Source organism: Rhamphochromis longiceps, linkage group LG11 (genome assembly GCF_057381845.1).
Source record: "Rhamphochromis longiceps isolate RC_006_pf linkage group LG11, R_longiceps_female_GT1.1, whole genome shotgun sequence".
Classification (NCBI taxonomy): Eukaryota; Metazoa; Chordata; class Actinopteri; order Cichliformes; family Cichlidae; genus Rhamphochromis; species Rhamphochromis longiceps.
Genome location: NC_140567.1, coordinates 14,580,823 through 14,608,698, shown reverse-complemented (window position 1 = coordinate 14,608,698; position 27,876 = coordinate 14,580,823). Strand labels below are relative to the sequence as shown.

Sequence of the window (27,876 nt, the reverse complement as noted above, 5' to 3'; positions counted from 1 at the left end):
ACACACAAATCCGCTACAGTAGAGACACTTTGGTTTCTATTGGTCTGCAGTACACGAACATTTCACCATGTTTAACTCCGGACCCAACCTGGCCAAAGGAGATCCTGAGAGAGAACAAAGGACGCGACCCTAAGCGACGGCCTCGAGGTAAAAGAGCCGGCATCAGGAACAGGCTACGGGCTCGCGCACACCGCGCACCCATGCCCAGTATCCTGCTAGCCAATGTTCAATCCATCGAGAACAAGCTTGATGACCTCAGAGCCAGAATCAAGTTCCAGAGAGACATTCGGGACTGCAACCTCCTCTGCTTCACCGAGACTTGGCTGAACCCAGCGATACCAGACCACGCCGTGCAGCCGACGGGGTTCTTTTCGGTTTACCGCATGGACAGGACAATGGAGTTGGGGAAGAAAAGAGGTGGTGGAGTGTGTTTGATGGTGAACAACAGATGGTGCGACAGCACAAACATCTCCCCACTCACACGCTCTTGCTCGCCCAATCTGGAGCTTTTGATCGTTAAGTGTCGCCCTTTCTATCTCCCTCGGGAATTCACTGCGGTCATTGCCTGCACTGTTTACATTCCGCCTCACGCGGACTCGGACACTGCCTTATGTGAGCTACATGAGGCTCTCACAGATCAACAAACACTTCACCGAGATGCCGCACTCATTGTTATGGGAGATTTTAACAGAGTGAATCTCAAACGGACATTTCACAACCTTCACCAGCACATCAACTGCCCCACCCGGGGCACGAGGACATTAGACCACTGCTACACCCCGTTCAAGAACTGTTACAAGGCTCAACCCCTGCCGGCATTTGGAAAATCGGACCATTCCGCCATCTTCCTCATACCTGCTTACAAACAAAGGCTAAAGCAGCAACCACCAATCAGGAGGGAGGTCGCTCGCTGGACGGACCAATCGGTGGCCGCGCTGCAGGACGCACTGGATGACGCAGACTGGGACATGTTTCGGCGCAGCTCTGATGACATCAACATGTTTACGGAAGCGGTTGTGGGATTTATCGGGAAACTAGCGGACGTCCTAATGTGCATTCATTGGAAAAAAATGCTGTTTAGAGTCACACTAATCTGAATATGGACACTTCATATGAACTTCTCAAATCCACGATTAAACCTTTGTTTTGTCAGGGCGCAGTCATCTGTTGCACTGATTTTATTTCACTTGATGTAGTAACAAAAGCCTCACATTCAGAGATCTAGTCAGCACACAGGTGGCAATTATAAAATACAATAGACTGGATAACAACAAAGCTGAGCGACTAACACAGTAAAGTTGTCAGCTGTCAAATCAGAAAATATATTATGAGACTTAGACCTCAATAAAAGTTCAGAGAATCGTCTTATACAAGTCTAAGAGCTACAGTACGAGCTGCAAAGGGGGGGTCATGAATGATTAACAAATGTTGTGATACCCACGATCTGATACTGATTTTCTGGTTTAGTTGAGGCAGCTGAGGTAAAGAAAATCAGGCTTGGTTGAACTAATTTCCAGAGAATATGGTGACCATCCGTGAGCTGAGCAACAGTTTGGACTTTAAACACAAAGTCAGCTAGATTTCAAAAGTCTAGTGTGGTCTGACATGTTTGTATACAGTTCAATTCAGTTTTATTTATACAGCACCAAATCACAACAACATTTGTCTCAAGACGCTTTATACTGTAAGGTCGACCCTACAATAACAAAAACGAAACAGAACAAAACCCCAACAATCAGATGACCCCCTATGAGCAGCACTTTGGCGACAGTGAGAAGGTAAAACTCCCTTTTAACAGGAAGAAAGAACCAGGCTCAGGGAGGGGCGGGGCCATCTGCTGTGATTGGTTGGGGTGAGAGAAGGAAGACAGGATAAAGACATGCTGTGGAAGAGAGACAGAGATTAATAATAACTAATAATTGAATGCAGAGTATGAACATGATGTCAACTGTGACTGAAGTAGAAACTCCCAGTGCATCATGGGAATCCCCCGGCAGCCTACACCTATTGCAGCATAACTAAGGGAGGATTCAGGGTCACCTGGTCCAGCCCTAACTATATGCTTTAGCAAAAAGGAAAGTTTGAAGCCTAATCTTGAAAGTAGAGATAGTGTCTGTCTCCTGAATCCAAACTGGAAGCTGGTTCCACAGAAGAGGGGCCTGAAAACTGAAGGCTCTGCCTCCCATTCTACTTTTAAATACTCTAGGAACAACAAGTAGGCCTGCAGAGCGAGAGCGAAGTGCTCTAATAGGGTGATATGGTACTACAAGGTCATTAAGATAAGATGGGGCCTGATTATTTAAGACCGTGTATGTGAGGAGCAGGATTTTGAATTCTGGATTTAATAGGAAGCCAAAACAGGAGAAATCTGCTCTCTCTTTCTAGTCCCTGTCAGGACTCTTGCTGCAGCCTTTTGGATTAGCTGAAGGCTTTTCAGTGAGTTTTTTGGACATCCTGATAATAATGAATTACAGTCGTCCAGCCTGGAAGTAATAAATGCATGAACTAGTTTTTCAGAGTCTCTCTGAGACAGGATATTTCTAATTTTAGAGATGTTGCGCAAATGGAAGAACGCAGTCTTACATATTTGTTTAATATGTGCGTTGAAGGACATGTCTTGGTCAAAAATGACTCCAAGGTTCCTCACAGCGTTACTGGAGGCCAAGGTAATGCCATCCAGAGTAAGAATCTGGTTAGATACCATATTTCTAAGATTTTCAGGGCCGAGTACAATAACCTCAGTTTTATCTGAATTAAGAAGCAGAAAGTTAGCGGCCATCCAGGTCTTTATGTCTTTAAGACATTCCTGCAGTTTAACTCATTGGTGTGTGTTATCTGGCTTCATAGACAGATAGAGCTGGGTGTCATCTGCATAGCAGTGAAAATGTATGCTATGTCTTCTGATGATACTGCCTAAGGGAAGCATGTATAATGTAAACAGAATTGGTCCTAGCACTGAACCCTGTGGAACTCCATAATTAACCTCAGTGTGTGAAGAGTAGGAGTGCAACGATACACAAAATTCACGGTTCGGTTCGGTTCGATACTTTGGTGTCACGGTTCGATATTTTTTCGATACAAAAAAATGTTCATGCATTTTTAATTTGTCATTTATTAAAATTATAAATATATATTTTAACTCAAAAGTACAGTTTTTAAATTTAACCCTAACCCTTGTGCGTGTTTTTTATTTTGACAGCGAATGCGCACCTGCGGACCACTTATGTGCAGCCCTGGTTATTTAGCTCATCATATCGCAGCCACAGAAATTCTTTTGTCCATGAAACCATAAAGCTGCACTTTCTTTTTGCCTTATAGTCTGATTTGTCATAACTTCTCCGTTTTGTGGTAAGCTTTTATTTGGCTGTCACTTCTTCACCCTGACCTGTCTTATTTGGCTCAGCAGAACTGAAATGCTTTTACACGCTCACTCACATAAGCTCAGCGATTCTCTGCGCGATCAACCTCTCACATGTGTAAGCTGCGGGAGATTTCACTTGTCATGTTTGCATAGTAAGCTAACGATTAATAAGACGATGTCAGAGGAATTGGTGCACAAATTATCATCACTCACAGATCAGTGCTGTCGCTCTCTATACACAGTTCGCACGATTGCAAAGTGAAAGCAAAAAAACAAGCGCAAATTCAAACGCGACTTCAATATGTCACATATTGACAGTGGCTCACCGATGCCAATGACATAATTACCCAGCTACATTTCTGAAAGAATGCAAAAGCATTGACATATATTTTTCCTACAATAGCCCGACGGGCAGGGAAGAGAAAGATTTTGGTAGCCCGACTGAAAAAAATCGCTAGCTCCAGGACGTCGGGCTAGCAATATTGCAAGCCCTGTATCTGATTGAGGAATCACTCATCTTTGGAAAAGAGAGTTTATTACAGAGAAATGGCTCTTTCCAAAATAAAAGCTATACTATCCGCTTCTTCTGGGCTATATTCTCAGCAGCATAAGGAGAATCATGTGCTAACAGCTGTCTAAATGACTCGGCTAAAGTTAGTAGCATGCTTGCTTTTTTTGTCTGCTTCCACTTGTCTTTGCACTAGGATGATGTCGGCGTAAATGTGCAGTCATATTCGTTGTGTTCCCACTAGTGCTTTCAGGTTAATCTCGTTGAAATGACCTTAACGCCACAACACGGCAAATCTCCGTTAACGAGCTACCGCCGATCGCTCCGTGCATGGGGCTAGACGGCCAACACGTTAACGAGCTAACTGCGCTAACACACTAGTTCACACCAATGTAATTGAGCATTGCATGGCACATCCAACATACTGTTTTACTTTAGTCCATGACTCGCTTACCTTCAGGGTCATACGTCACATGAAAACCAAAATAATTCCAAACGCCAGATCTGAATGAGGTTCAATTTGCCTGTTGCAAGTAGAGCTTAACTTCTGTCTCGCTAGCTTGCCCTGCGCTCTTCCTTCTGACTATGCTGTCTGTGTTGAGCGCTCAGTGGATCTGCGCTCGACAGTGCAGCCTAGGCGGAGCAGTCGAACACAGATTCACTGAGCGCTCAACACAGACAGCATCGTCAGAAGGAAAATTGATAAAATAAATTACAAATGTTGTATTGTTCGATACATATGCGTACCGAACCGAAAGCACTGTATCGAACGGTTCAATATCGATACGAATATCGTTGCACCCCTAGTGAAGAGGACTCTCCATTTACATGAACAAACTGGAGTCTATTAGATAGATATGATACAAACCACTGCAGTGCAGTACCTGTAATACCTACAGCATGTTCTAATCGCTCTAATAGGATATTATGGTCGACAGTATCGAATGCTGCACTGAGGTCTAGCAGGACAAGCACAGAGATGAGTCCACTGTCAGAGGCCATAAGAAGATCATTTGTAACCTTCACTAAAGCTGTTTCTGTGCTGTGATGAGCTCTGAAACCTGACTGAAACTCTTCAAATAAACCATTCCTCTGCAGATGATCTGTTAGCTGTTTGACAACCACTCTTTCAAGGATGTTTGATATGAAAGGAAGGTTGGAGATTGGCCTATAATTAGCTAAGACTGCTGGGTCTAGAGATGCTTTTTGAGTAAAGGTTTAACTACAGCCAGCTTGAAGGCCTGTGGTACATAGCCGATTATTAGAGATAGGTTGATCATATTTAAGATCGAAGCATTAATTAATGGCAGGACTTCTTTGAGCAGTTTTGTAGGAATGGGGTCTAAAAGACACGTTGATGGTTTGGAGGAAGTAATTATTGAAGTTAACTCAGAAAGATCAATTAGAGAAAAAGAGTCTAACTTAACATCAATGGTACTAAGAGTAGCTGTAGATAATATTACATCTGCGGGATGATTACTGGTCATTTTTCCTCTAATGATTAAAATGTTATTTGTGAAGAAGTTCATGAAGTCATTACTAGTTAACGTTAAAGGGATGGTTGGCTCAACAGAGCTCTGACTATTTGTCAGCCTGGCTACAGTGCTGAAGAGAAACCTGTGGTTGTTCTTATTTTCTTCAATCAGTGATGAATAGTAAGATGTTCTGGCTTTGCGGAGGGCTTTCTTATAAAGCAGCAAACTATTTCTCCAGGCTAAATGATGATCCTCTAAATTTGTGACTCTCCAGCTTACGAGTCATCTGCTTTCAGGTGAGTGTTTGAAAGTTATACCTCTGATGTGAGAATTTCTTTTTCAGAGGAGCAGATTCGTATGTAGTAAAGAAGTGAAATTGTTAACAAGATAATCGACCTCTGTGGGATGGCATGAAACCTTTTGGAATCCAAGATAACGCTGACCTCAGCCAGGGGGACAGTGACAACCTTCAGCAGCACCAGGAAGAGAGCCATGTTGCTGCCGTTTGGGTTATTTTCCCAGAGAAGACCCATCTATAGCACCAGTTCACTGATGGTGTCAGTGGTGCTTTATAATTACAGTGAAAACTATAAATGTCTTGTGAGCAAGCACTCTACAATAGTGGGAAGGAAAAACACCCTTTTAACAGGAAGTAACCTGCAGCAGAACTATGCTCAGGGAGGGGCGGGGCTCCCGGGCCCCTGCAGCCAGTCTTACCTGAGCCCTTTTCCACACCCCACCACCCTGTGTTTAAGTCAGGACCTGCCCTAGCGTCTTTTTAACCATCAGTTACTGTGTGTGTGTGTTCCAGTTCAGGTTCAGTCACTGGAGCTCGAAATTCAAATAAACTTATTGGAACCACATTTAGATGTACGGCTGAAAAATATCATTTTGTGCAGCACCGTAACAGGTTCAAGCCTGACTTCTCTGAAAAGCTCCATGAACAGTGCGTCTGTGGCTGATGACAGTCGCAGGACCTCTGTGATCATATCTGGCACTGGTGGTAGTGGAGTGAGAGATCAGAGAACAGCAGTATCTATTCATTCCTCAGAGCTGAGGAAAAAAGTTAATTTGAACTCATCAATATCCAAAGAAATCAGCCTAAACTGCACAGAATGTGAGCGTGTGAACAAACAACCAATGAAAGCTTAGTCTGGGGCTGAGCATCGGGGCATGTGACCTGTAAATGTGTTCACTGTGTTTCAGGCATAAAACCTGCCCACAGCGTGGAAAGAAAAGCGTCTGGACTTCTTTGAGTTGCTTGAAGACGTTTCACCTCTCATCCGAGAAGCTTCTTCAGTTCTAGTTATTGTCTGAGTGTGTTGCTGGGTCTGAAGTACCCGGCCCTCGAGGCCTGGAGTGTGACACCCCTGGCCACACTCCAGGCCTCGAGGGCCGGTGCCCTGCAGGTTTTAGACGTGTCCTTGATCCAACACAGCTGATTCAAATGGTTAAATGACCTCCTCATCATGTCCTGAAGTTCTCCAGAGGCCTGGTAATGAACTAATCATTTGGTCAAGGTGTGCTGACCCAGGGTGACACCTAAAACCTGCAGGACACCGGCCCTCGAGGCCTGGAGTTCGACAGCCCTGTTGTAGTTGGATACACTGTCTGAATGTGCCTGCAAAAAATAAAATAAAATCAACCCTCAGCATCGCTAACAGACCTGTAGCCTGGTGTGTTTCAGCAGTGACGTGAGCTCTTTGCTTTGAGGGAACGTGGACAGGCTGACTATGATGAGGACTGCAGACCGTAAGTCACATCAGAGCTCGTGATAACAGACTGTCTGTTGAGAACACAGGGATATCACGCGTCCTGATTCGCCCTCAGTTTAGGCCATATACTTTAATACATGTCACGCTCCTTCATGCTCAGATAGTACAGTGTAGAAAACAATCAGGAAATAGCCGTTATGTTTTGCTTATTTCTTCAGCGTGCAGGCGAGGGTAACAAAGAAATCTTTGCAGCTTGTGGAGTTGTTTATTAGCCTGTGCAAAGGTACCAATCATATCTGCCGAATGGATCTCCCAGCAGCCCCGGGGCACAGCGGGAGCTTCTACTGCAGTATTGTGGTTACAGCCCAGAATCCCATTTCCCCAAATAACTGTGGACAGAACAGCACAAAGGGCACGGATGTTCCTGGATTGCATAAATACTAGACCTCCATCCTCTTTGGGCCTTTGTAGAATCAGTTTCCACTGCATTCGTTTAGGACCAGAGGACGGTGCAGCTCGCAGATGAAAAACTTCCAGGAGCTGAAAAGCATTCTCTGCTTTCCAGTGGATCTGAACGGCTTATCACACAAATAACACATTGCAGGTGTGAACAACAGCTTTTCAGTCCCATACACTGAAGTCAACAGCTGAATGATTACACTAACAAATGAGCTCCTTCAGCTGGCCTCCGTCCACACAGCAGTCCCCTACTGTAGTTCATTACGAGACTCAACATTAGGGAGAAAAACACAAGCCGGGGTTTCTTTGCCGCAGGCGCAAGCTTTAAATGAGCCTTATTACCACAAGCAGCAGGTGAGCTTACATAATAACACAATACGCACAAGTGAGATATGTGTGTGTGTGTGTGTGTCGAAATCAAATTTAGATGTTACAAGTTTAAAATGCAAAACAATCCTGAATCGTTTCAGTAAGAACTCAAACACAAACTCAAGCCTGTCCTGGTGACTCAGGTCATGTTTGTCTGTTGACATTAGTGTTGAAGACTTTGTTGTTAAAGGTAAGAATAAAAGTTGACTGATTACAGCAGACAGTAGGATGACCTCTGTGTTTGCAGCAGATCTTCCCAGATCTCTGTTACTAATAATGTTTAACTGACGATACAACATTCAGGTTCTGTACTATTCAGGACTGTTCATGATGCACATCCCTGGGTGGACTTCTGCACGTCATAAATCAGCTACATAAACTGACTTGAACTGAATTCATGATGATCATTGGTGGATTTTCCCTGCACATGTTTGCCAGTCGTCTTTGTCGTGAGTCTGTTGAATATTTCAGAAAAAAGGGGCCGCACAAAAGCAACTATTTTATCTTAATAGATCAATTTTTAAACTTTTTGAAAAATAAAGTAAAAGTCTTTTTCACTTAGTTACATCTGAACAGTTTTGCTAAATCTTGGAACCCATGAGGCTGTGGGTCTATAGCTTTGCTCTTTTACTTTCTCCTTTCTCTCTTTAAAACTTTAAGACACAGAGGAACAGAGCCTTTTACTCCACTGGTTGTACTTTGTGTGTTTATTTAACTTTTTTCTCATGATTTCCATTTACTTACATTAGAAACAAATGAGATTAGGCCACATTCACTCATCATAGTGTGAATGTGGGGGCATAGTGTTTGTTTAAGGTTTGAATGGCCCAGGGGAAGAAGCTGTTAGTTTGTCTGGAGATGTGGGTCGGTGCCTCAGAGACACAAACAGGTGGTGGGTCAGGTGCAAGGGGCTCACCTTTGATGGTCCTGGTTTTTCTGAGACAGGAGGATCTGGCGATGGCCTCCAGGGGTGGCCGAGGGCAGCCAATGATTTTTGGGGCGGTATTAATTACCCGTTGAGCAGCCTTCCTGTTCTCAATAGTGCCCACTGTGTACCAAACACCCAGGCAGTAGGAGAGCATGCTCTCTCTCTAATGAGAGTGGAGCGGACCTGTCTGTGCCTCATGAAGTCCATTATGAGTTCTTTTAAGGACGTTCAGCTTCCGGTTATGAGCACAAGCGGGACAAGTTCTCTCCACCCTGTCCGCTGTCTCATCTCAACAGAGAAGAGTCCAATCATAGTGGTGTCATAGGCATACTTGATAAAGACGTTGGTTGGATGGGTTGGTGTACAGTCATATGTGTACAGGGCATACAGCAGGGGGCTGAGAACGCAGCCCTGAGGGGATCCGGTGCTGAGTGACAGTGGGGGGAGAGGTGGGGCCGAGTTGGACTGATTTAGACCGGTTTGCAAGAAAAACTTTGATCCAGGAGGATCACGGAGGATCTGAAGGTGGTCCAATTTGGCTGTGAGGATTTCTGGTATTATGGTGTTGAACGCTGAGCTGTAATCCATAATAAGCATCCTCATGTAGCTCTTCCTGCTCTCCAGATAGCTCAACTCTCTGTGAGGGGTGATGGTGGTGGCATTCTCTGTGGATCGATTTGGTCTGTACGCAAACTGGTGGGGGTCGAGGGACGGGGGGTAGACAGTCTCTGATGTGCAGAGACACTATGTGCTCGAAACACTTCATGATTACAGACATGAGGGCTATAGGCCTGTAGTCATTGAGGCTGTCTATGCCAGTTCAGTCTTTCTTGGGGATGGGAAATGGTAATTCATTAGGTAGTAGAATATGGGGGCAGAAAAGAATAAATATCACTGATCACAGAGAGACAGACAGAAAAAAATACTCTCACTTCTACATATAACCCCTAATTTAGACCCTTCAATCAACTTAACCTTTCTGTCTGTGTACTGTGAGGGAAACAGGAGAAACCTCAGAAAACTCATGCAAATGCAGACCGCTTCACTGGTATGCAATGATCACACTAGAATACCTGCAAGATTGGTACAAACATCAATAAAACTAGCATTAATCAAATAACTAAAAACATATAGTGTCACAGTAGAATTTAAGTTGTAAAGGAAAGCATCTTTAAGAACAAAGTCAAAGGTGACAACAGGAGAGTACAACAACAGGGCCATTTGAATTGTATTTGAAATTGTGCAGAGTTCCTATTGGTAAGCTGGATGTTGAGGTGTGTGTAGGTGGCACTGATCACATAGCTGGTTGCTATAAAAGCAGGGTGATTGCTGTTCAGCAGCCACGGATCACATCATAAACTGACTTGACAGCAAATACAATCTCTGAAAACTGATCTGTGTGGCTTGTTGTCCAAACAGGAGCAGATATGGGGAAAAGCAACTTTGAACTGGCACTTTGCCTCGTACTAACGGCTGCCTGTGGCTTAAAAGGAAACATTGAACGTGACACACAAATTTTTATTGGGAAAAGGAACTGGACACAAGCAAGACTATTCTGCCAGACACATTATGTTGACTTGGCTACTTTGGAGATGATAAATATGAAAGTTATTATACCATTTTTGGTCCAAAGGAATATCCCAAACACTTGGATTGGTCTACTCAGAGATCCTGAAGATGACTCATTCTGGAAGTCTATAAATCTAAGGTGAGTGTCAATTTTGAAATGACCTTTATGTCAATATCCATGTCTGTTTATGCTGATTTTGAGATGATTGTTCTGTTGATTTCAGAACAGGTGAAGGTGTCTCAGGTGATGACCTCTCACATACCAGCAAATGGGCCTCTGCACAGCAGGACTACTGTGCAGTTGTAGGAGATGACCTCATGTGGTACAGTGCACAATGTTCAAGTATCAATAATGTCTACTGTTCCTGAGGTGATGTAATCCAGTATCACACTGTTATGCTCAGTTGGTATGACGCTGTAAAGTACTGTATGGAAAACTATGGTTACCTAGCCACTGTCACCCAGGTAAACTCAGGTGATGTTGACAAACGGGGCTGGATTGGACTGTATCGAGTGGGAGGCAAGACCTGTGCTGTGGAGATGTCCTTTCATGTCCAATGTGTTGAAAATGTATACTCTAGAAAAGAAGTGCGTGTAAAAATATATATATATATTTTATTTTATTTTATTTTTTTAAAAAAAGGATCAATATTCATTTCAGAAAAAGCTTCACTAAAGCCTTAGTAATCAGCATTTGTGTCTGGCTTAATTTGCAAATATAAATCTTTTTGTCAGTAATTGATTGATTTGCCAGTTTATTTGCATTTTTCAGCTTTCTCAGAAAACTACCAACACTTCCACAGCCAGGAGTGACTCTCCCAGTTTTGTCCTGTATTTCTCAGGTTTGGATTGGCTTGCGCTTCCTGGGAGGAAAATGGTTTTGGAGACAAACCAGGTCCCAAAGATATGCTGCCGGACTGTCCGTCCAACTGGGAACACTGTGGGACAAACAGCACGTGGATGATCAGGGACTGCGCAGACAGAAGAAACTTTGTCTGCATTCAAGTAACCCCTCAGTGAATGAAACTGGCAGCTTAACATCAAATGCTACAATAATGCTTGTTCTATCAGTTCTTTAGCATATATTTAATTATTGTACACCTCTAAGTTTGATTCTAATATTATTAATCCTTTCATTTTATGCAATATAACTGTAACAATCTCTGAAAACAATGGTGTACTCTGAGGTTGTAGATACTTTGAAATGAAAAGTGCAGGTGATGTTTCACTTGTTGTGTTTAAACCTCTGCATCCAGCATATAAATTGTTTTGGTTTGCCTTGCTTTTCATTTATAATTAATTTTTCATTAACATGAAATCATGACTTACTGCTGCTACAGTGATACAGGCTCCTATAATGTTGGCTCTGTTAAGGTTATTGTAAAATATTTCAATTCAACAACCATCTCAAACAACTCTAGCTCTCAAAACGTAAGAATATTATTTAGTTTTTTTTAAAATACTCAGTCTATACCGAAATATTTCTTGTTTGCTGAAGACAGATTGCATCATTTTGATGTTTTAAGCAATTAAATAACATATTAAGAGAAGTATAACTGACCACCTGGGCTCTAGTGGTGGGAAGGGTCTTTGCGAGCCTCCATTAAAGCAAAATCGCACCAGAAAAGAAAAAGAAAGTGAGGGAAGAAATGTCAGGGAAGTCTGCTGTGTGGAGAGAAAAGCAGAGCAGAGCAGCTACAGGTTAAAATATATCATATAACATTTAGAAAAATTTAATCTAATGCAATTTAACATTCTGTTTTTAGGTTGACTCTACTTTAGAATTACAGTTTCATGAATATGAACTATATCTAAAAGTTTGGACAATCATTTAAGCTTTCATAATAATCAATAAAAAATGTAATTACATTATTAACCATTATTATAAGTTTCATTAAGTTATAACTGGTGAAAAACTACCCGAGGTTGGCAATGTCCCAAGATAGGGCTTGCACTTCTCACCACTGAAATCCAATAGGCCAGATAATTTAGTTTTAAAGATCTAATTAGTGATTTTGCTAAAAAGAAAATGTGCCAAGTGGTATGTTACTGAGGAATAAACTCCATCATCATCTATACATTATCATTATTGATTTATTATATTATTATTTGCATTTATTATATTATGATTTTTTTTAAGATTTCTTAACACTTACGATTTTTTTGGCCTTCATGTTTTGAACCATTACACTGTAAATTAGGAAATCTGATGCTTTGTGTCCGTTACTGCAAATAAAACATGGCTCCAATGAATTGTTCAGTTGTCTTTATCGTAAGCAGTTTCTAAATGTGAGCCTTACAAAGCTAGGATTGCCTTTTGACGCCCTTTTATGCAATAAATGAAACAAAGTAGATTTATTTACTTATATTAAAATCAATCATTCACGAGGGAGATGGGTTAAGAAAGGAAGCAGGGCCACAGATTATTTATACATACAGTCCATAGTTTTGCGCTAAAGGCCCCCGGAACCAATTGTTAGGTTCCTACAGTAAGTAGAGCATTGTCGGATGCATTCCGAGGTGGAGCTAAGCTTACTTCCGTTTGTCATTCAGCTAGAGAGCTGCTGGATACATGGTGTGTCGCTTGTCAGGTATTTAAAACGCAGTAACGTTCTCCTTTTCTCTTTAAAAAGTCTTGATACGTCAAAACAAGGAAAGAAATGAGATTCGTAATCACAACATAGGAAAAGAAGGTGCCGGAGGGTTTGTTACCTGGATGTCGCGGTGTGTCCGCACAGGGTGTGCGGGATGTAGCTTAGCCAGCTAATGCACTGGTTATTCATTTCCTTTAGGACCCTACACTACTCTGTAGCTCTGCTAATATTCATATAAAATACACAAGCTAAACGACTCACTCAGAGACGGCAGACTGTCTTTGAATTTTTAACATTTTAAATTCCCGCGATCAGTGCAGTGTCATCAGTGAGGAGTTGATATTAAAATACTTTTACAGTAAAGAAGTAAACGCTGGCTAAGGTTTAAATGGTGCTGAATGAACCAAAAACCCAGTGACGGTAAATACAGCAGATATTATTAAACTGTAACTGATAGTAATTCAAACCCGTAAGTGAGCTATTTCGAACTTTTTGTCTGCTGCGGGAGTGAGCAGCTTTTCTGTGTTTTAAATCATTATAGTATCATATATAATTAAAGAGATGTTTTCTCTTGTTTTCTAACACAGTAAGTGGTTTTACTGACTTAAACTAATGCAATTGTTTCCCCCAGTCTTTGATCATTCTCTCTCTTTCTCTCTCTGCAGGAAGCTGCATTTTGTGACGAGACATCATGACACTTTTTCACTTTGGGAACTGCTTTGCTCTGGCCTATTTTCCGTACTTTATAACCTACAAGTGCAGCGGCCTGTAAGTGTCTGTGTGAATCAGTCAGTAATGCTTGACGGTACAAGATTTAAATGCAGTTACAAGTAACACACTCATACATGGGCTCACATAGACCCTTCTTTCACATTCTTCTTCTTCTTTGTGGTAACATATGTTGCCAGACTGGGAAGTGTCTGCTAATAATCTTCTTAGAAATGTTCGAGCTTTTGGAGAGGGTCCACATAATCCTCTTAGACCTGCATAGTGTGCATAGTACGTTCATTAAAGGCATAATGTAAACCCTTTCTCTCACCATTACTGCATGGATATATTAAAGCTCTGTTCATCTAATTCAGGCATGTCAAATTCATTTTAAATGATGTGCTATATTCAGCCCACGTTGATTTTAAGCAGGCTGGACCAGTGAAAGTACATAATGAATATGTAAAATTACAGAATAATTTCTATTAGTTGATTGCCAAGACTAATTATAAAAAATATGTTTCATTAATTTACAGAAGTTTTTTATTTTTAAAACTGTGGCCTCATTGTTTGTTTGGTTTTTTAAACATAATATAATAGATGGTGGAAAAACAGAAACCTTTGTCTATTAATTGTTTGTCAATTAATTTCGGGGTGTCAAACATATGGTGCGAGGGCCAGATGCAAGTTGACACAGTAAATGTAAATGGACTGGTTCTTATATAGCGTAAATGAACAAAAACTTTGTCTTTTAGAATTACAGGGTATTCTAGGCTATGAGCTACTATTACATTTTCTGTACAATTATGCATTTATTCCTTAATTTAAGCACTTTAAAAGAAATATTAAGCTATTTAAGAGGTTAAATGCACAAAGGGAGGTTTCACTGGTCCAACCCACTTAAGATGCAAGTGAGCTGTATAATACCATTCATACTATACAAATTACTTTTGTATAGTATGAATGGTAAGCTGTTTTTTTTATTGATATGGAAAGCTGTTAAATGTATGAAAATGCATAATAATAAGTTCATAATCTAAGCTGTTCAGTGGGCTCAATTGGAGTTTTTTGCTGGGGCTATTCTGGCCCCGGGCCTTATGTTTGACCTACTTGAACAAATGTTCTCTGTTTAGCTCGGAGTACAATGCCTTCTGGAGATGTGTCCAAGCTGGAGCAACGTACCTGTTTGTCCAACTTTGTAAGGTGAGACATTTTTTGTGGTTATGAAAATGGATCATATTTTTTTGAGGCAGGAAAAAAAGCACAAAGTTAACATAAGTAAGTTTGGGTTTCAGATGCTGTTTCTAGCCACATTTTTTCCCACGTGGGAGGGAGGAGTAGGAGCGTATGACTTTGTAGGGGTGAGTGTTTAATGACAGTAACAACACCAAAAAGGAAGATAATCGTTCTTGTCATGTGTATATCATTAGAGAAAGGAAAGCATACAGAATACCAGCTTTAGCATTAGGCTGTAATGTTCTTGTTTGCGTTTCAGGAATTCATGAAAGCCACAGTGGACCTGGCAGACCTTTTAGGCCTCCATCTCGTTATGTCTCGCAACGCTGGCAAAGGAGAATACAAGATCATGGTGGCTGCCATGGGCTGGGCAACAGCAGAGCTCGTGATGTCGAGGTTAGCACTAACGTCTCATTTTATCAAAATGTGCTACACATCTACACAACAGGGGCTCATTCTGCATGTACGATCACACGATTAGTCTTTAATGTGCTGTCACAGTGAAGTTTGCATAAGCTCAAACAAGCTCAGGAGACGTTTTCTGTAGCATAAGCAGCATTACGTGAGGACCTGAAACCGTGTTGCTTAACCATGGCTGTGCCGTTCTTGTGAGAGGAACTGGTTTTAATCGAGCCAGTGATAACGGGAGGATTTAAGGGGAAGGAAAATAGCTCAGTCATTAAAATCCCTTTGCCTGCTCATTTCTTTTAGAAAGATGTCACTTAAATAAATGATATGAAATGCATTCACTGCCCACAGTATATGACACCATTTCACCATGACACCAGCCATTTCTGCTGCCTTGTTTTTAAGTCAGACAACAGTTAAAAAAAAATCCTACATAACATTTAAGTAATATTTAAAGCTGATAACTTTAAATATTACTTAAATCCGTAACCTGTTTTATATTGTTTTTTTTTATAGTATTTCATTTTTAAATTTTACTTTGTGGCCACATGCCTGAGAAAGGCTCTTTATAAATAAATGTTATTTACCTTGAATATTAACGGAGTACATAAGAAAACATGTAAATGATAACTTAATTAACATGATGGACACAGAAGTTGCAACAGTTAATGAATATCTTACTGCAGCATGCTTTTTGATTATTAGTTTCCTGTTACTTTTCCCTCACTACAAAGTAAAAGAAAAATATCCAAGACAACTGTTCCTATTAAAAGCGGAACAAACATACCTGTTTCTTCTCTTATCGATAATTTTCAATTTTAAGTTTCTCACAGACTTCTAAAATATTTACTTTTGTCTTTATGACAGGTGGCCTATTTAAGTTTATTAAGAACTGTATATATGTAAAATCATATTATATAATCACCGAGTGAAACATGAAAAACAGGTCCCATAACTCACTATCCTGCTTTTCAGGTGTCTTCCCCTGTGGGTCGGAGCCAGAGGGATTGAGTTTGATTGGAAATACATCCAGATGAGCTTTGACTCAAACATTAGTTTGGTGAGTGACTGCTGCTCTTCTCCCTTTTTAATATTTTCACACTAGTGACTCATCTTGTTTGTAGCGGTTTTACAGAAACATCACAGTAGAAACAATTTGGTCTTTGCATGTTCAGAGAAATTTGAAGTTTAAACGACTTCATTCCTGCGTTTCTTTTCTCTGTTATAATTGGCATTATCGTCATTGTTGTAATATGAGTGATTTTATTCTGGTACATTATTAAGGTACATTACATTGCTACGGCATCAGTGGTATGGATGTTTACACGATACGACCTTCCAAAGAGCTTCAGGCTGCCTGTGACTGTGCTGCTGGCTCTCTGTGTCTATAAGGCCTTCTTAATGGAGTAAGTCTTGGATGTTTCATATTTCATGTTACCATTCTTATATTATATAGGCTTACACAATATAAGAATTATTGTATTTTTACCACATTAAAGTCATTTTTTACCTACAATAATATATTTAACATTTATCTGCCCTGTGTGGGTGTAGCAAGCATATTACTGTATGTACAGTAATATGTTGTATCCTGGACTAACATTGTTATGAAGATGTAGGAACAGCACCGACAGAAGGATATCAGATCACACTTGCAACAATTTGAGTAACTTGAATAACTCGAATACAAAAAAATCCCTGATGCAAATTTTTTGCTTCGGTACTTCATTTAATGCAACAGAGATTGTCTGGGGTACCTGGATGTCCATCATGTGCATGCACAGAGGTACCAACAGACTGTTTCTGTTGTGGTACCTCTGTGCATGCAGGTACTACAAAGTTACATGTGCAACCTGGGTGCAGGGGAAGAGCAGCAGCCAGCAGTCGTCTCCTTTTCATTGTTTCACCTTTAAGCGCATACTGTGTATGTTGTTACCATTAGCTAGCTGCAGTGCTTACCACCTGTGCCAGTAGCCTCGATCCTTCAGTTGGAGCTCATTTTTTCTCTCCCAGAGGCTTCATAGATCACAACTCTCTGCACTCTGTTACTCAGAGTCGTGACAAAATGACAGGAGACGCAGTTGGGTGCAGTGACTGTCCAGGTGTTTCACATTGCCTGCAGCAGTTATCCAGAATGCATAGAACCCTAGTTATATTTGTAACTCTGATTTTACATCAAAGCCAAACGTCCAACTTAGGTGGGAGTGCATTAGTCCACCAGTGATGCTCCAACAATATAAATCTAGGAGGTGTAGGATTCATGAAAGGCATCAGCACAAAGCCTGTAATATTTATCAATTTTAAAAATTATTACAAATAATGTTCGTAAAATCATAAAATAAAAAGTCTGTAAAAAATACCTGAAATAGCTTTTAGGAAAAAATATTTTTGACTCGATAAACTGTTGCTTTATTGTTTGAAATTAGTTTTTGGGATTGATCTGCTGTTGAGTTCATGGGATTCATATACCGTACTTTCTGGACCATAAGCCGCTACTTTTTCCCTAGGTTTTGAGCCATGAGGCTTATACAAAGGTGCGGCTATTCTGTGGATTTTTCTTCCACCACTAGGGGGACTCTAACCAGAATTAGAATAAAAAACAAGATAGATGAAAAATCAATGCAAAGAAGAATACACTACTTTTTCTTTAGCAGATAGAACACGCACAACAAATTACCAACTGGTAATTATTTTCAAATCCTCGCCCCTTCATCATGGAAACCACACGAAGAAGTTCGTATGATGCAAGTTTTAAGTTGAAGGCCATCGATCTTGCTATCCAGGAGGGAAACCGCGCTGCTGCATGCAAGCTTAGCGTCAATGAGTCTATGGTGAGACGTTGGAGGCGGCAGCGGGAAGAGCTCATGCAATGCCAAAAGTCGAGAAAAGCTTTCAGAGGACATAAAAGCAGGTGGCCTGAACTTGAAAATGTCCTGGAGGAATGGGTGAACACACTGAGAGCAGGTGGCCGAGGTGTATCCACTGTACAGATCCGACTGAAAGCCAAAACAATCGCCCGCGAAATGAATATTAAAGATTTCAAAGGTGGGCCGTCATGGTGTTTCAGATTTATGAAACGTAAAAACCTGTCCGTCAGGGCACGGACCACTCTCTGTCAGCAACTCCCCCCTGACTATCAGGAAAAAGTTGAAAACTTCCACAAATTCGTTGAAAAAAAGATACAAGAAAACTCCATCGGACCAGACGATATAATCAATATGGATGAAGTACCTTTAACATTTGATCTGCCTCTGACTAGGACCGTTAACAAGACAGGTGCATCATCCGTGTTGTTGAAAACAACAGGCCATGAGAGGACGCACTTCACCTGCGTTCTGGCATGCACGGCATCCGGACAAAAACTTCCACCAATGGTGATTTTTAAGCGCATAACTATGCCGAAAGAACAACTCCCGAAAGGCATAGTGGTCAAAGTTAACACCAAAGGGTGGATGAATGAAGGTCTAATGAAGGAATGGTTAACGGAGTGCTATGGGAAGCGCCCGGGAGGATTTTTTCACCGGAAAAAAGCACTGCTTGTTTTGGATAGCATGAGGGCCCACATCACAGATTCTGTGAAAGCAGCGATCAAGAAAACAAACTCCATTCCAGCTGTGATTCCTGGAGGTACAACAAAGTTTTTGCAGCCACTTGACATCAGTGTAAATCGGGCATTTAAAGCTGCACTACGGGTTGAATGGGAGACTTGGATGACAAGCGGTGAAAAGTCATTCACAAAAACTGGCCGCATGCGAAAAGCATCCTTTTCTGATGTCTGTCAGTGGATCCTAACAGCGTGGAGTGCTGTGAAAGAATCCACCATCACCAATGGGTTCCGAAAGGCTGGACTGCTGCGCGAAGAGAGTGGCGCACCTTCAGAGCCAACTTCACCGGAGGATGACAGTGACACGGAGAGCGAGACTGATGGAGACAGATGTGATGAAGCGCTTCTGAGCCTGTTCAACTCCGACACTGAAGAAGACTACTTCATGGGTTTCAGCGAAGATGATTAAAGTGACATGTGGTTTCAAATACAGGAAAAATGGAGGTAAATAAATAGCGGTTATTTTCTCTTGGTTCTGTTACGTTTTAATCAGCAAAGTTGCTGCCGTGTTAAAAGGCATTGTTCGGAAAGAATCTGTTCAGGTACATACTTGTACATTTGCACTACAAGATTGTTCTGTACATGCAGTAAATATCTATTTTTTTCATCATAGATATCTGCGGCTTATAGCTGGGTGCGGCTTGTATATCTTTTTTTTTTTTAATTTTTTAAAAATAGAGCGGATGCGGCTTATATACAGGTGCGCTCTATTGTCCAGAAAGTACGGTAATAATGAGACATTTTTGAGAAAACAAAGCATGGAGTGGAGCTACACTCTCAAACTTATACATAGCTTCCTAAGTTTTCCATTAAAAAACAAAGTAAAACATATTTAGAAATATCTTTTCTTTTTCTTTTTTTAAAATTGGAGACATAATTACTAATAGAAATATGGTTCCGGAATCAAAATGATCTGTTTCCATAATTTTTACTGGTTAAAATAAGTGAAAAATTGTTGCAGTACAACTGCAGGATTTGTGGACTTAAATACACTTTAAATGAAGAGAAATTATTTAAAGATGTGGCAGCAGAAGATAAGATAAGCTAAGATAAAACTTTATTAATAATCCCTCGGGTGGGTTCCTCTGGGAAATTCGGTTTCCAAAAGCACAGCACCGACAAAAGTTACAGTTACAGAATATTATTTATATATATATATATATATATATATATATATATATATATATATATATATATATATATATATATATATATATATATATATATATATATATACAGAGACATATATAAATAAAATAGACGAAGGGGATAAATAGAATAAATAGGAATAAAAATACAAGTGAATTGCACATTTCAAGTATTGAGAAAGCCTTTGTGAAGCACAAGATGGCAGTACAACACTGGACAAGTATATGACCTAATATTTTTATATATAAAGGACATAATTTGCAGGTAATTGGAAGAATTGCTAACTTGCATGTTGTGCACCATAAGTGCTAAATTCTCCAATGAATGACTTCACAGTTTGGCATCTTTAGAAACTCTTGCAAAGAAAAGTTTCTTGTTCTGTTGGTGTGAGTGGAGTGAGTAGAAAATGGGGTCAGAGTTTGAATAAATGTTTTGAATATACTAATTATCCCTCTGTGTGTTTGAGCAGTGTTGTTTTGCTCTTTTAATTTGAAACTTACACACATTTTCCCTGGTTTTGTCTTCAGGTTGTTCGTTCATGTCTTCCTGTTGGGCAGCTGGACAGTGTTGCTGGTGAAAGCCGTGCTGACTGGGGCCATCTCTCTGTGCTCACTTTTCCTCTTTGTCACTCTGGTTCACTCCAACTAAATAACCCTAACCCCCCACCGGGCCAAAGCCTTTGACAGTCTTTCTGGTCCTGATAGGACCGGGGTTGTCCTGAATCAGGAGCTGACATCACATCAGTCTTGCTGTCACCATACAACATTCAAGATGGCTGAAAAACTACAGTTGATATTGAGCAGAAGTTGGGCAGGTCTGCCTGGAACACTTACCAGTGCTCCCAGTTTATTGTGATGAACCCATTGTTAAAAACTGTGTGTGCTTTCAGTCCATCTGTTGAAGCTGCAGAGCTGCGGTGGTGACATCAGAAGGCTTCTGTAATACGATTGGCTTACCTAAGCTGTGTTGGTTTCATGGAAATGTGACTTTTATATCAAATGAATCAAGACTTAGTTAACAGCATATTTAGTTTTAAATGTTTTCCAGCATTAATGCTCAACGTAAGAAGTTTAATATATAACAAATAAATGACATCAGTAGTTTGTTTGCCCACATGTGTCTTTTTGTTTGTATAAAAGTAGTAAAAACATGCATTCTAGGACTTTTTTTTTTTCTAATTATTGAAAAGACTTGAGGTCTAAATAAAAAATCAGAAATGCCTTGTTGTAAAATTAATGACAGGTTCTGTGATTTTGACATGAATAAATGTCTTTGTATTCTTTCTCTCAACTGTCCTTTAACAATCAGCCTAATTTGTTTTTAATAAAGCACAGTTGCAGCTATCTCAAGAAAACAATCTAAGCATTGTTTCCTTGGTTTCTTTTGTATTCAAAGATTCACACTTTGGGCTTTGCAGGCATTAACCGATCATCTGGGGTTAAAAATCACTTTAGAGTAACTCTCATTTTCTGTTTTTCATCTTTTTAATTGAATTTGTTCATGACCAGCACGGTGGGTGCCGTGGTTACCACTTTTTGGGTTTGTTTTTTTTTAAAAATAGTTTTATTGAGAAAGAGGAATATACATTATTCGTTCACAGTTACAATACAAGCTGTTCCCCGCACACACGTTAAAAAAAATAGTTTTAAAAAATTCATTAAAAGGGGGGGTGATAATATTGATCAGCTGGTAAAACGTTCAGTGACTTGCAATAGTTGACAAAGGAGCCCCAGACACGATATATTCGGCCTTTGCTGCTAGGCCTATCTTTTGCAATTTTAAGAAATGACATAACATCTCGAAACCAAAAAGAAACTGAAGGTGTCTTTGAAGATTTCCAATGGATTAAGATACAACGTCTAGCCCAGAGGTCGACAACCCGCGGCTCTTTAGTCTTCATTTTGCGGCTCTGGGTGGTTTGGGAAAATAAATTAGAAGTATTTAGCTGAAGTGTATTTTATTTGTGTTTAGTTCTTTTTTTTAACTTGTAGTTCTAAATTGGAAGATTGTGATTTTGAAATATAAAAATAAAATTATATCTTATTTTTTCGTCGCTCAAAATAGGGCTTTGGAGCGTGATGTCACACTCGCGGAAGCCGGTGTACCCGCAGAAACGCCGTGCATTCAGGGGCGGAGCGTGGGGGTGGCTTACTGGGCTTAAGCCTGGGTTGTTTTGTCAGAAGCAACCCAGGGTCTTTTGGAATGTAATTTTTTCATAGTTAGATGCCTGGCTGACAACTGTATAAAAGAAAAAGTACACACAATATTCGAAGCACATAGTGCACACTGTGGGAATTTACGACTGTGCGTGAATCCCCCCTGATATTGGTATGATCCGAGCTCAGGCACTAAGCGACTGAGCGAGAGGGCGGGGCAGCTGCTGCCTGCGAGTGCGCTGTTGGAGAAACGGAGCCAGCCATACTAAGGAGAGCTTAAGTTTGACCAGGTACCAAAGCAAATCATTAGTACCGTACAAATAATGTAAATATGACGGTGCATCACGAAAGACTGATATCAAACTGATCACTTGACCCATATTACGTTACTTGCTGTTCAAGTGAATCAACAAATGGCGAAATGAAAAGCCGAACAAATGCTATTTTTTTTTAGAGAGTCTTAGCTTACGTGTGTTTATTCCATATTTTCACTACCCTCCCCGACTAAATCGGTTTCAGTTATGTACTGAAATATAAGAATGGACATTAGAGGGTTCTTTCAAAGAAAAAACTCAGGTAGTATTTTATATATTATGCTTTGTAAGTTGTTCAGTATATTTCTATGCAAAACAAGAGGGATTTCAGTACACAGCAGGATATTCACATTTGTAACCAGATATTTACATACACTTTAGGGAGAAAACATAAAACATTTTTACTGTACAACATCAATTTAGAGTAAACTTTTGTTTTAGATAAATATTGAAATAGCTTTTGAATTAGTTAAATGTCAGAATAAAGAGAGACAGAGCTGTCTATTTTTTATCACTTTGATCAAATTTAGGAGTCCATGTACACTAAGTTTATTGTTAATTAATAAGAAAACTGCAGACGATTCCATTCTGAGCTGAAGAAGCTTCTGATAGGTTAGTAGAGTCCATGTGAGTAAATTGGTGGCACACCTGTGGATGCATATAAGGCAAAACACAGAGCCTGTTTCTTTGACATGGGAAAATCAAGAGATGTCAACCAAAACACCAGGAAAAGAATCGTGGAGCTCCATAAGTGTGGCTCAGTTTGAATACAATTTGGTGCCATTTACAATTAAGAAATACAGATAGTTTCTCTCTTTACTCTTAAAGTTAACAAATATGTTTTTTATATTTATCAATCTAAAAAAAAATATTTAGTCTGATTTTATGTTACAATTAAAAAAGTGTTTTTATCTGAAGAGTTTGTAAATATCTGGTTTCAACTGTATATTTGATGATTGTCAGCACAAAGAGGGAGAGAGAGGAACAGAGAGGGAGAGAGAGGAACAGAGAGGGAGATGGAGAATGAGGACAGAACAGAGATGGAACAAGAGCAGGTGAGACACACATGTTAGTCAAATGGTTGTTTACCAAAAGTATCACCGTATTATAGGTACTCATGTATCTCGTACCTAGTGTTTCTTTTTAGGTTTGTTACATTTCAAACTCTATTAAGTTATACAGGCTTGTTTGCACAACAAGGCTAAATAATTATATAAACTTTTCTGAATCTAAATAGTGGACTTTGGTAGAATTTTAAAAAAATAAGTGTAGTGCAGGTCTATGATGATTTTTAGTGCTGCTATCATCTAGTTCTGATTCTGGTTCTGTCTTTGTTAAATCCTCAGTAGTCCTGATTTTGAACTGTTGTAGTCCTGTTTTAGTTCTGGATCAGTTCTGGGTCTGGTTGAATTGGGGTTTAGTCCGCCTGTCTTGATACAGCCCCGACATTGTTCTGCCTTGCTGCTTAATTAAAAAACTAGTTTAAGGTGTCCCGCATATGTGATATATATTTTTCCTATATGAAGCCATTCTTTTTTGAACAAAACTCGAAACAGAGCCTATTAATCTTTCAGTCATTTCTAACCCCCCCCCCAAAAAAAAAAATCCCACATGCATACTACCCTTTAGGGCTAAGCCCTGGGTGTTTCAAATGTCTGGCTCCGCCTCTGCATGCATTTATCGAGACTTTCAACCCCAGGTAGGCCAATTATGGATCTTCGGATCCACATTATGTCAGCAGCCATTCTCCACTGTGAACTATGTTAAAAACAAACACAGCTCACACCCCACAGATGACAGCTTACAGTCCTGCTTAAAGATGAAAGCCCCACCGCTTTTCACACACGATTGCTGTACGCATAGAGCCGGCTGTAGCTTTTCAACAGCAGAGAGAGCACAGACTTTAAGGCAGCGAGGCGTGATTGCGGGTAAATACATATTTAGGCAGAATTTTGCAAATATCTTTTTTTTTTTTTTTTTTTAGCAGCATAGTGCTTTTTTTTCAATTATTTTTTAAAAGTCAGGTCAAGGCTCCAAAAGCCCAAAGACGATATAAGGGTGGCGGCTCACAACAGTTTTGTTTGCTACATGGATCATTTTAGTTAAGCTGGGTGTCTTTCCTTTTGTTATATTTCTTTAAGAGTTCAAAATGTGTTATTTACGGTGGCCCCTAGAGACAAAGCAGTACAAACTCCAAAACACATGCAAACCCCAAAGCACATGTAAATTCCAAAACACAACGAAGTGCAAAATAAACGGCAAGTTTGTCTGTATGGGACGGTCTAGTCTCCGTCGTGCTTCCCAGGTTGCCTAGCAACCATGATACTAACCGCTGGAAACGTGTCATACAACTTGGTTTGACAGAAATGAGGGAGAACATGTTTTGTTCATTTGTTTGTTTGTTTCTACAAGAGCTTTGTGTGATTTGATAAGTATCTGAGGCTGAGACCACAGGACAGTAAAACATGATTGTTGGGCTTCATTTCTGTACTGAACAGTCATTTAAGATTAGTTAGTAAATAACAATTAGCTAATGTTGTTCATGAGACTAAAGTCATATCACTTTGGTAATGTAAATATAATATGGCCAATATTATAGTTATTATATTAATCATTATTAGCTATTACAGCAGTGAACATGAACTCTGTCAAATACTGAGCTTCAGTACAGATTCAAGTTGCAGTTATTTATGTCTTATCACCTTAAATCTTCACTCAAAGACAAGTATCTTTGACAGTGCATATATAGGTGTATCATATATAAGAGACAAATGTTGTTCCTTCAGTATGTTGGCATTACTAAATTTGGCTCATTGCTTACATATATTTATAAAAAGAAAATGTACAAGCTGTGATAACTGTTTCTGATAAAATGAAGAGTAGACTGATATATGAAATATTCCTTTATTGGGTGAGAAAATCAGACCATGTCATAACTGCTTTAAGTCATACAGAATAGATATCAGAGCCTTAAACAGGCTGGCTTCTGCTAAATGGGTCAAACTGGGCAGAAAGTATACAAACACATAACATCCTTATAGAATATGATGTAACACTATAGATCAACTTACCTCAGAATATATAAAGCATATAAACAATTACAGCAATATGATGCAACAAACACAGCAGTGCTACTAATCCAAAATACTCAAAGCTTCATAGAACTGAAACAAACATTTGTTTTTAGCTCCATTCTGCTGCTGATACATACTTTAGGTTTCTGAACATTAAACTTGTTGCTGCCTTTCATAGTGTGTAACTTGAAGGCCCTGAGTACTTTCTCCCACACTGAAAACACTGGAATGATCAAATTATTTGACCATTACCTAATAAGACTGATTCAGGACAGACAATTAGTTATTTTAAACTTTTCTAGCAGTCCTTCACAAACAGGGAACAGTCTGTCTATTCTCTCCATCTGTCAGCTGCTGCTGGCTCTTCCTCCTCTTCTTCCTCACACACTGCTGAGTTTGTCCTGGTGGATCATCAGGGGTGCAAAGCCTCACAGATGATATGCAGCAGTGGGTCCCTCAGTCTGTCCTCACTCTGGACACTTGCAGTCGTCACATATGGAAATCAAATGTGTGATAAGCTGCAGGATTCAAACACAAGTGTCACTTATAAATACATGTTCATACTTTTATTACACAATCAGAGAGAAAGAAACAGAGAGAGAGTGCAGGACAGACAGACAGGTGACAGTCTCAGGTGTATACACTGCTACAAAACAGCACAAAAGAAGGAGGATTTAGTGTTTGTGTTATTACGAAACAAGAAGAGTTCCCAGATGGTACAGTGGACACATGTGTGACTCCTGTGATTAAAGCATCTTTCTTTCAGCGTAACGAGTGAACCGCCAGCTCGTTCAAACACACGTTAAAGTCCGTTTAGCTCGACACCACCGAACAGAGGCAGCAATATAACATAGCTAACATTAACAGTGCAGTGAATCCTGCTTGTGCCGTGATATTCATGACTGCAAACCGAGCAGCATCACTGACTTTCAGCTTGTTGTGTTTGTGGATATATGACTGACTTTAATTATACATAAAATCATCACATTCTCTGTAAGATTAAAGTCAACTATTGAACGGCGTATATTTTGAAGTAAAGGCTTTAAAAACAAGTTAGTACAAACATCGCTAATGTCACATAACTTTCCCGACATGTGGCCAACAGTAATGTTTTAATGTTCTTCATTATAAAAACATTCGCGCACAAATAAGTGACATAATATTCAGTACTTACTTCTGAAAGTTTACTCTTCGGCGGCTCCGTTTCCGCCGTTTTTTTCGGCAAAATTATCCACACTACCGCCGCGCTATGAAATCTGGGATATGTTGGGCCATGAAGGCTACACCGACCCATCCTTAAAATTCAGGGAAATTAAGGACGCATTTGAGGGCCGCATTGTGTTTTGGAATTTGCATGTGTTTTGGAGTTTGCAAGTGTTTTGGAGTTTTTACGTGCTTTGTCTCTAGGGGCCACCGTAGTTATTTACATGAATAAAATGTAGCACTTCATGGATTTCATAAGCAACACACTTTAGTTGCTCTGTGGATTCTTTTAAAAAGCAGTTAAAAACTATTCTGTTCAAACAAGCCTTTTGTTGATCTACGTATTTTATATTCTTTACATTATTTACATTTGATCTTTTACATTGTGTATAATGTTTATTGATTGTATTGTTTATTTTAATATTTGTGTACAGCGCTTTGTGACTGCCTGTCTGTGAAAAGCGCTTAATAAATAAACTTTACTTACTTACTTTAGTTGTTCACACAAAGCATAAAGGTAAAAAAAAATATATATATATACAGTGTTATCTTCATTTTAGATTTCAAAAAGTATTTGCGGCTCCCAGTGTTTTCTTTTGCGTGGAAACCGGGTCCAAGTGGCTCTTTGGGTGTTAAAGGTTGCAGACCCCTGGTCAAATCAAATCAAATCAAATCACTTTTATTGTCACATCACATGCGCAGGTACACTGGTACAGTACATATTACTGAATGTGTATACTAAATATGTATATCTACGTGTGTGTGTGTGTGTGTGCATATATGTGTGTGTGTGTGTGTGTGTATACATATTTTACAAATTAAATAGAGTAAAATAAAATAAATATATAAAATATACAGAGGTTGGTAGTTGGATATTGTGCAAAACAAGTGGCATTTATATACAGTATGGAGTGCATAATGTTGAAGTTCCAGTAGTGAAGCTGAGGTGTCTATGAAGTGTTCAGCAGTCTGATGGCCTGGTGGAAAAAGCTGTCTCTCAGTCTGCTGGTACGGGACCGGATACTGCAGAACCTCCTTCCTGATGG

General features: G+C 39.9%; 2 protein-coding genes across 2 annotated transcripts in view; one reads left to right on the top strand and one right to left on the bottom strand.

Moving 5' to 3' along the window:
* The window catches only part of trak1a (trafficking protein, kinesin binding 1a), a 346,028-nt gene that overhangs the window by 133,526 nt on the left and 184,626 nt on the right, over positions 1-27,876 (bottom strand). The gene's annotated exons all lie outside the window — the stretch shown is intronic.
* Positions 12,876-21,440, top strand: tmem147 (transmembrane protein 147). The gene is made up of 8 exons (XM_085422424.1): positions 12,876-12,975; positions 13,644-13,746; positions 14,820-14,889; positions 14,982-15,047; positions 15,182-15,318; positions 16,306-16,390; positions 16,615-16,736; positions 20,611-21,440. The coding sequence occupies exons 2-8, from the start codon at positions 13,670-13,672 to the stop codon at positions 20,729-20,731; spliced, it is 678 nt and encodes a 225-aa protein (XP_085278550.1). The 5' UTR covers positions 12,876-12,975; positions 13,644-13,669; the 3' UTR covers positions 20,732-21,440.